We start from the raw sequence: 9,846 nt of genomic DNA on the forward strand, positions 1-9,846 counted from the left end.
TCTTCTTGGTGATGCTGAATCATACTTTTCAATAAAGGCTTACTAAACTGGAAGTTCGGGTTGCAAAATTCAAACGAAAAAAGGAAATTATAAATTGTTACAAGCTTAATTGGCTGCAATTCGCTAAGATACACGAGTGATTAACGATTTACTCAGCTATTAGCTAGAAGGGTGAAAATAAAATTCATTACATACTCGTATCCAAAAGCCAAAAAAAAAAAGTATTTTCATTGCGTTTAAATACAGTTCAAGCACCGTTAAATTCGGTCTATATTGCCAAAATTATCATAGCAGCCAGAGAGGCGGTACTGATACCATAAATCACAATGGCTTTGGACTTTGTTGCGACGTATAAAGTTCTGGTGCTCGGTGACTCTAATGTGGGTAAAACGTGTATAGTCCATAGATATTGTGATGAGAAATACTACGATACATACATTTCCACTATAGGTAAGTGGGTGCCTACAGAGGAGCGAACTCATACATACATATGTACAAGCGTATATAGTACATACATATATTAGATAGATATGTATGTAGGTAGTAAAATGAATGTAAATATGTGTAACATATATGCAGTTATTACTACAAATCAGAGCTGGGCACTTTATGATTACGATTACATTTTGATTACTTTGGATTACGATTATTGTAATTGTAATCCCGAAAATTGTCAGCCCTACTATTACTGTAATTGTACTTATAACAATTATATACAATTACTGTAATTGTAATCTTAAAATTTTTAGGATTACAATCACGGTATTCATAATCAAGTTTTCCATGATTTCGATTGCAGTAATCATAGTCCCTAAATTTTTAAGATTACAATTATTATAATCATAATGGTAACATTTATGATTACAATTAAAGTAATTGTAATCGTATATAATTAAGGATAACAATTACGCAATCGTAATTGAAATGTAATCGTAATCAAAAATTACCCAGCTCTGTTACAAATATACGGTTCTTTGTATTATATTAACGCCGTAGTAAAATTACAATCATGTACATATAGGCGTTTAAAATGCAAAACCGCGTATCAACAAAATGCAAAACCTCGTATGTGAGGTTGCATAAATTATTTTCTAGAGAGTAAAAACACTCATATTTCAATATGGCTCTCTGTTTTATAAAGCAATCGCATTTATGGCTAGTATATTTCAGGACAAATGGATAAGGATTGAGCCAAGAGCATGTGTGAGCAAATTCAATTTTTGGCAGCAAATGTCAGTTACGCGGTTTTGCAGAATGACGATACGCGGTTTTGTACGTTAAACGACGATACGTACTACATACGTACCTTTGTGCATACCTACACATCTACATATGTGTGTCCAAAAAACCGAATTTTTGAAACTGAAATTTGGCAGCACACAAGTGATATCGTCGAATTAATGCTGGTTTTCGACATTAAACATTGTGTTTAACTAAAATTTTGTACGTCTACTTAAAATACCTGATTGCATAATACATTCAAATGCATATGTATGTATATGTATTAGTCCAAAAAAATCGTACTTTAAGTTTGTAATGTGAGATTTGATAATAAAAGAAAATAAATACTACTGGTACAAAAGCCAGTGCCGAATACTCGAGTACATTTCAGGTGAAACACTGGGCTTTCTACTCAGAATGTAAAATCTAATTTGGTGCTTCAATTCCATTAATATGTAGAAATAAATCTGCATGATTGCAGGTCTTTTTTTACTCAAGGTTGGCCACATTTTTAACACAGTGCTATTTATCAAGACCAGACTCCTTTCGGGCTGGCTCGTCGACCAATTTGTTGTCATGCTGTGCTCCGACACCAGATAAGGAGACCTACATACATACATATATACATATACACTTATATCCTTTGGGGTATTTCTATTTACATACATATGTACATCTATTTTAAGCCACTCACAATTTAGTTAACTTCCTGCGTGCTTAGGTATCGATTTCAAACAGAAACTCATCAACTTGGATGGAGTGCCAATAAAGCTACAAATTTGGGATACAGCAGGACAAGAAAGATTTCGAACGCTAACCACAGCTTATTATCGCGGAGCTATGGGCATACTACTGATGTATGATGTGACGAACTTGGAGAGTTACAATAACCTGTCATATTGGCTGCGAAATATTCAAGAGGTATTTCATAAATATGTTATGTTCATATAAACATATAAGAGCACTGCACGATTACGTTGCACATCGCACGATTGTATGTACATACTGTTGAAACTTACTCGCCTTATTATTGCCACAGTGCGATTATAAATTAGATACATTTGGAGATTTCTCTTTCATACATATATATCTATTGCATAAAGTTTAAGATTTCAAATTCAGTTAATTTAAACATAAATGGATTCATTAAGCAAGAAACATTAAAACTTAATAAGCAAATTAAAGATTAAAGACTAGTTTTTGGAACTAAATTTTGTGATTTTAATTAGTTTAGCCAAACTAAATACGTTTAAATTGCCAGGCTTTTTGCTTCCTGAACAATTACTAAACAAGTATCTAATAGCCAGCGATGTCGCGATAGCAAATGGTGTGTGTACTCGCCGCATAGGATATGGTGATTATTAAATATATAAATAATTATGTACTCGTACAATGCTCTAATACAAACATATGAATGTATGTATGTATAAATTTTTATAATTTAACAACAAATTACTAAATTGCGTTGATTTATATGCGTAGAACGCGTCACCGGATGTTGTCAAAGTCTTGGTTGGCAACAAATGCGAATGTTCGGCAACGCAGCGAGCGGTTGACAAAGAAAGAGGCGAAAAAGTGAGTTCAAATGGCAAATTAAATAAAAGTTAATTATGTAATACATACCTATTTCATTCAGTCTATTTAAAATGTATTAATTTAATTATTTCACACACAGATTGCTGAAAACTTCGATATGCCATTCTTTGAGGTATCCTGCAAATGCAACATAAACATTGAGGAGGCTTTTCTAGCATTGGCAAGAAAAATCCGAGAACAGCGCGAACGCCGGGTAACTCTATACATAAAATGTTTTACCCACATTTACATAATTCTCTAAAAAAATTGTTTATACCTACTCGTTTATTTTATTTCAGGGTGATAATTTTGATAACGACGAAAAGACACAAGACAAAAAATCGCCCGGTTCCAACGGCTTAGGTACATTCAGCTTGGCCAGCTTGTCCGAAGGCAATCGTTGCTCCTGCTAAGCCGAACGGAAATATTCCACATACTCCTAAGGAACAATACGTCCAATAGAGTGCTATAGTGGAATACTTCCATGCATACATACAAACATATGTATATGTACGCCTAAGTATACAAGTACATACCACTGGGCGGGCAAGTGCATTCAGTGTGAGTGTGGGAACGTTGGTTGGCTGGATTTTGAAATCAGGGAGACTCAGACGTACGTATGTACTATGTATGTATGATTGTATATTTTGAAGGAACAAAGCCAATTTAGTCAAAACTTATGTATATTCCTCAGAGAAATAAATCGCTGTTTGAATCTCAACGCTTCATATTTGTGGCATATGTACGTACTTTAAACCGTGTTTTTTGAAATACCATTAATTAGGCGCTGGAGTAGTTAGTTACATCCATAAATCAATTGCCGTTTGGTTGCTAATTTGAAATGAAAATTTACTCTTGAACATACATATGTAAGTACATATGAGGCAATGAGAGTCAGAGGAGCATATCTACATACGAAAAAATTTGTTTGAGTAAATAATATGCGAAGGAAGGATTTATAAACACTAAATAGCAGAACGTGAACAGGTTTTGAACCGAACCGGTTTTGAACCGGAAAGCCGATTTTTTCTATTAATTAACTGAACCATTATCCGAACCGAAATTTTCCACAAATGTTTGATCCGAACCGAAGCCGAACCACGTTTCATAAAGGTTTAAAGGTTAGTTTAATCCAATTTTCATTAGATAAATTTACACGCTTTTGTTTCGTTTCGTTAAATATGGTAATACCTACAACCGGTTGTTTACCATGTGGAAATATCAAATGTAAAGGCAACTCATCTCATTTAGCACACACTTAAAATTGAACCTTGCGCTTTGTAACACTTGACAATTTACACTTAGACTTGCGCGTTATTTTTTGGAACAGAACCAAAACCCCGGTTCAAAGACTAAAAAAAACGCTTTGTCGAACCAATCCAAAAGTGCAAAAACGGTTCGAACCGCTAAACCGAACCGACCAAATTTTTCATCCGGTTCACGTCCCAGATAAATAGGGTCTTTCACTGAAAAGTTCATTGCATCTACGTGATGCTGCCTGTTAGAGTAAAATAAAATTGAACAGGCGTGTCTCGGGCTATTAGCGTTTCATTCTATTAATGCATTTTAAGCTGTACCTCACCTTTTTAATGTAAGGCTACTTTGGCTCTCAAAGCCTCATATGTACATATGTATATATGTATGTATAACATACACATTATGTATGTACAGTGTTGGACAAAAGATATTTGACTGGGAATCGGAACTTGCTTAAAATGAGACTTAAAAGATTTCGAAAAAATTGTTAAATAGTTTAATTAGTTTATACACGCAATACAAATTAAAATTTTTCTTACAAATAATTGAATTTTAAAATTTGGATTTGCTCATTTTCAGAAAATATTGCGCAACATAGCATTTTATTGTGGCAACATTTGGCCATATAAGGCTATCGAAAATAAAGTTGTTTTGTTGAATAGTGTGCATAAAAATACATAAAAAATTGTATAGTACATATTTGTTTTCTTATTTACACTGATTTTTTCGAATGTTTCATTTTACTAAATATTATACTATATTTTTATCAGAAAAAGGACGCAATCTTGCATGGCTATCCATAATTTAAATAACAAAAAACATCAATATTAACCAGGAATTATTAAATTTACTTATTAAAAAAATCATTTTTAGCATAACTAAGTTTCACATTTACCATAGTACCTTAGCATCGCAGGGATAAAAAAATCACGCTTAGCATGACAATGAAAACACTCAAACCACAAAAGTCCCTTTTCCACAATTTAACGTTACTTAGAAATAGCTTGCAAATGTAATGCGACGCACTTCCATATAAAAGTGTAAACAACTAATTATCGAGAATAGGCCGAATAGGAAAGTTTCCAGATTCATTTTTACGCATTTGTATTTTTATATTTATATACCCGAGCGCACTTGTGCACAATTTTTATTATAATAGTTTGTTTCTTTGGCCTTGCGTTCATTCTTAAGTTGGCGGATGTATGTATAAATATTGCTTATTTTATTTGGTCTTTGTTTAATTGTATGTACATTGTACATATATTATTTTTTGCTTATCTCTTTCTCTATATTTAAGTCAGATATTTGTTGTACTACAAAAGATTAACGTACTTTCAATTTCGGCAAGGAATTTTTAGAACTCCTCTTGTGGTTCTTTGCCTTCCAAACATTTTTATGAAAAATTGGAATAATTCTGTATATGTAAATAAGTAAACAAATATATACTATTTATAATGGAGTAAATTAAGATCAGTCCAATATGTTTTGTGGCGCGGGTGCTGGAACATGAACCGCTGACTTCAATTCTCAAGAAAAATGGGTAAATTAATTTCAAAATAACTTTTATTTGTATGAACATATGTTTTGTCCAACACTGTGTAGTACCTATGCACATATCAGAGCTGTAAAATGATTGAATCAATAGGATCTGCATTCACTCGACATTCTTTTCAAAATTTTGATTGTTTGTTTGTATAAAAAAAGCCTCATTCCTGAGTGGCTTAAAATGCTTGAAAACAAATAAACTGTGTTGTGTTTTTGAATGGTAGATTGACATTCAGTATGGAATGTGAATGTAACAGAAGCATTCGCACACACACATGATTGTATAATTAAAATGAATGCACACGTTTTTACCATTTAGTACTAATACTTTTTTCCCAGGGTTGATATATTTTATACTTTAAAGTTTAAACATATCTGGAATTGAAAAAAAACATATATGTATACGTATGTATGTATTTCAACGCGTATGTATAGACGTTTTCTGACATTAACCCATGGCTAATGACTGGTGCGAAATCAGTCCAAACAAACATCGCAACCGTCGAGCACAAAGGACACATCTTGATACATACATTTACATATATTAGATTCGAAACTAGTGAACTGTATATAGAAATATAAAACGGTGTCAATAGAATGGAGTTTTTAAAACTCTTGCTTGAAAAAACTTAAGAATTTCATTACCGGCATATGTCCCTTCGTATTATAGACTTTTAGAACTATAAAAGGTCTATTCTGCACGTAACCGAAGATTTTGTAACCGGAAAATTATATTACCAAAAAATGTTACCTGTTCATGTCACCGCGATTCTAGGAACGTTGGTAATGCTATATATTCAGCAATTCAGCCATGAAGAATTGTGGAAATTCTGGCATTGCATATTTCACGGGGCGGGGCAATATTTTGTTACCAGCTTATGAGATGGTAACAAAATTTACCGGTTACAATTGCGAAAAGGGTTTAAAAATTGATTGTAGACATTTTTTCCCAGAATATATGTATATATAAATTTAATTTATATGATTTTTTTTCTATTAATTTTTTTTCTTCAGTTTTCAAATTTGAAAACTTTCAAAACGAAATTTTATAAGGGTTCTTGTTTTCTTTATAGAGGGGTTGAGGAGTTACATTGTAAAATTTTTTTTATTAATTATTAATTAAAAGGTGTACTATTTAAACATATTTACTACGCACTTCCGCAATACTATACTATAACTTTTCTCACGTAACGGATATTTGGAACAACCAAAATCGAGATAGATATATACTACATTTATGTACATATGTATGTATATACCGTAAATGCCCAGAATAAAAAGAGAAGTTGATTAGTCCATATCCGTCTGTCTGTCTGTCCGTTTGTTTGTGTACACGATAACTCTAGGAAAAGTTGAGATATCGGAAGAAAATTCGGTACGCGGGTTTCCCTTTATGCAGGGCAGAAGCGTATTGAAAATTCAAAAATTAAACAATAACCTGGTCCCTCCCATAAAACGGTAATTTCGAAAAATTCAAAAAATTCAATATTTCCTTAATTACAGAAAACAAATTGCTAAGAAACTCACATGTTTATTATTATACATTTTTGAAAAATGGGACATATTTCTAACTTTTGAAATCAATTTGCTCAAAACATACATTTAGAATAATGTTTTAAGAAATAATTACACCCGAGTGCATTTGTGCACATGGGTATTATAACTTTGTTCGCATAGCGGTTGTTTGTTGTCTAGCCCTTCAGGTTAATAAAGATTGTAGAAAACGATTTTTGCTTGTGTGGGGTCCCGTTTGATTCCCAAAATTGGAAGGAACTGATTTTTTCAAATTGCAAATCCTAATAAATAAATTATTTCTAAAATAGGTTACAGCAGACAATGTTTAATCATGTTTTATTAATATACCGACACCTGATTGGAAGATCGACCTATCTCGGCAGCCAATTCAAAAACGCCCTAACTCAGAAAGCTTTTTATGAAAGTCCTACTTCAGAATTTGGTTGAAGAACGCCCTATCTCAAATGAAAATATATTGAAAATTTGCCGAGATAGGGCGTTTTTGAACCGCATTCTGAGATAGGGCGTTCTTCAACAAAACTCTGAAATAGGGTGAGATAGGGAGTTTTCGAACTGGCTGCCGAGATAGGTCGATCTTCCACTTAGGTGTCGATATGTAGTTTTGATGTTAACAAACAAACCAAAAAAACAAAGCGTGCTCAATGAAATGGGTATAAATTCATAAATATTGCACTTACGGAAAAGGATGTTAATGAAAATAGAGACCAACGAATTTTGTTAAATATTTTTTTGTTGGAAATGTTGATAATTTGTGGCTTATTGTAAATGAAAAAACCTCCACAAACCAACAAATTCGGTTTTCGAATCTTCATTAACTGCTTGACCCAATAGCGACGAAAAAAAGTACGAAGAAATTTGTATCAAAAATGTTTATAATTAAATAATGAAATGTATATGTATGTCTAAAGTTAGAACCAGAAGCTCTTAAATTTGTTAGTTTATATTGACTTATATATGTATGTACTAATTTATGCATTATGCATTATTAATGGTATATTGGTAACACTTTTTTGGAAAGCTGACAATTTTCTAAACAGAGATGTTAAAATCATTAATAATTTATATTTTTCATAATGACATTCTAACGACACGTTCACTAAAAAATATTTCTCCAATTAATAATTTTTATTCTTATAAATCCTTGTACAAATTTAAGTGAAAAAAACTGATGATAACGCTCTATTACCTATTTTGCGTGTTGAATTTTTGCAGTCTTTTTAATAAAATGCAACCTGGCGTATTTTTCAGTGGGTTTTGTGTGTTCAAAATATTTATATCAGTTGATTGGTACTGAGTGGATGTGTGCACACATAGCAAAAGCTGCATTCATCTGAGTGCTTATTCAGTGTTAAAAGTGAATCGTTCGTCATTCAATTTTTTCAATCTTTCTTTGAATATGGAAATGTGTGCAATCGTATCTACTTTGAGTGAATGTAGAATTGGAAAACTTTAAGCCGCATTATTCAATAAGGGAGAATTCAATGAAAACATAACAATATAAAATTGATGATTTTTAATTTCAAATGATTTCACAGTTTTACAGCTCTGGCACATATGTATGTATGTATGTATGTATGTATGTTATTATCCCTCATGAACGATTATACAACACAAAGAAATAATCATACATAAATAGAAACATTAGAAAATTTGCTAAAGATAAATAAAACACTAAATGAGTACTAAAGTAACGAACCATTCTTCCTTTTTAAAAAGAGTACATAATTGAAACCACCTAAGAAAAAATCACGATCATAAGGGAGTTTTGATTTTTTTTTTTTTTAAATACACATAAACTACTACTCATACATACATAAATACTTAATTATAAATACCAAATGCGCAACGATGGAACATGGAATGGAAAACAGGCCTCCAAAGGAGCCCAATGTTTGATGTTTTCCACCGTATGTAATATCTAGCAGCTTCGTAGTCAATTACCAACTAGTGTACAATAAAAAAAAAAACGATCGTTGGTACAGAAAACTTCTGTTAATCATAGTATTTATGTAGCATATGGAATGCGGAAGTGTAAAAACACCACCCCGTATTAATTATTTTCCGCTCGAAATACGAGTTTCATAAAAAATTTGCATACATAAGTGCATAAGTGTAGATATTTATGTATGTACATACATACATACATACATGTGTATGTATGTATATCTAGCACGAGGTTTGATGCAGTTGTATGTACATATATGTTACCGGCCAAACCCGATCTAAGGACAAACTAGTTTTGACTAGGCTAAACTAGATCAGGCGCCACAGTATTTTTGAGTAGAACTCCTTTCTGCGATCTCCTTTCTTGGATCTAGATAGAACTTGTTTCGCCCAGGAAAAAACTAGTTTGTTCTAAGATCGGGTTTTGCCGGTAACATATGTGTACATAAATACAAAGTTCGATTATATGCTATGACTTAAGTATTTTAGCCAAAAGAGATATAATTTAAGAACCACTTGATATTGAAATATAATGTAAAACGATTTGATGCATTAGTTAAGTGAAATTTTACTAGCCGACTTAAAGTAGATTTAAGATTTATTTTTAAACAATTTACAAAAGATAAGAATACATATAAATAACAACAAAAGTAACGAAATAAAATACATAACCTTCTAAGTACTTTGAACTAAACATAAGTGTTATTATTTATTACTATTATTATTTGTATGCCAAATTTCAAATGAACAAAGTGTCACGCCACCTGG

At 32.1% G+C, this 9,846-nt stretch overlaps 1 protein-coding gene across 1 annotated transcript; it reads left to right on the plus strand.

Annotated features, from left to right (window-relative positions):
- The first annotated feature begins 9 nt into the window (after positions 1 to 9).
- Positions 10 to 3,814, plus strand: LOC118750695 (ras-related protein Rab-13-like). The gene is made up of 5 exons (XM_036485425.1): positions 10 to 450; positions 1,943 to 2,142; positions 2,704 to 2,796; positions 2,897 to 3,010; positions 3,096 to 3,814. Exons 1-5 carry the CDS (start codon positions 327 to 329, stop codon positions 3,207 to 3,209), a joined length of 645 nt encoding a protein of 214 aa, XP_036341318.1. The 5' UTR covers positions 10 to 326; the 3' UTR covers positions 3,210 to 3,814.
- Positions 3,815 to 9,846: the final 6,032 nt, after the last annotated feature.

This window comes from Rhagoletis pomonella, unplaced genomic scaffold, assembly GCF_013731165.1.
Source record: "Rhagoletis pomonella isolate Grant_MI unplaced genomic scaffold, Rhpom_1.0 Rhpom_scaffold_00361, whole genome shotgun sequence".
NCBI classification, from domain to species: domain Eukaryota; kingdom Metazoa; phylum Arthropoda; class Insecta; order Diptera; family Tephritidae; genus Rhagoletis; species Rhagoletis pomonella.

Coding starts and splice junctions, on each gene's coding strand:
- LOC118750695 (XM_036485425.1), top strand. CDS start 327: ATGGCTTTGGACTTTGTTGCGACGTATAAAGTTCTGGTGCTCGGTGAC. Junction 451..1,942: donor TACATACATTTCCACTATAG/GTAAGTGGGTGC, acceptor CTGCGTGCTTAG/GTATCGATTTCAAACAGAAA. Junction 2,143..2,703: donor GGCTGCGAAATATTCAAGAG/GTATTTCATAAA, acceptor TTATATGCGTAG/AACGCGTCACCGGATGTTGT.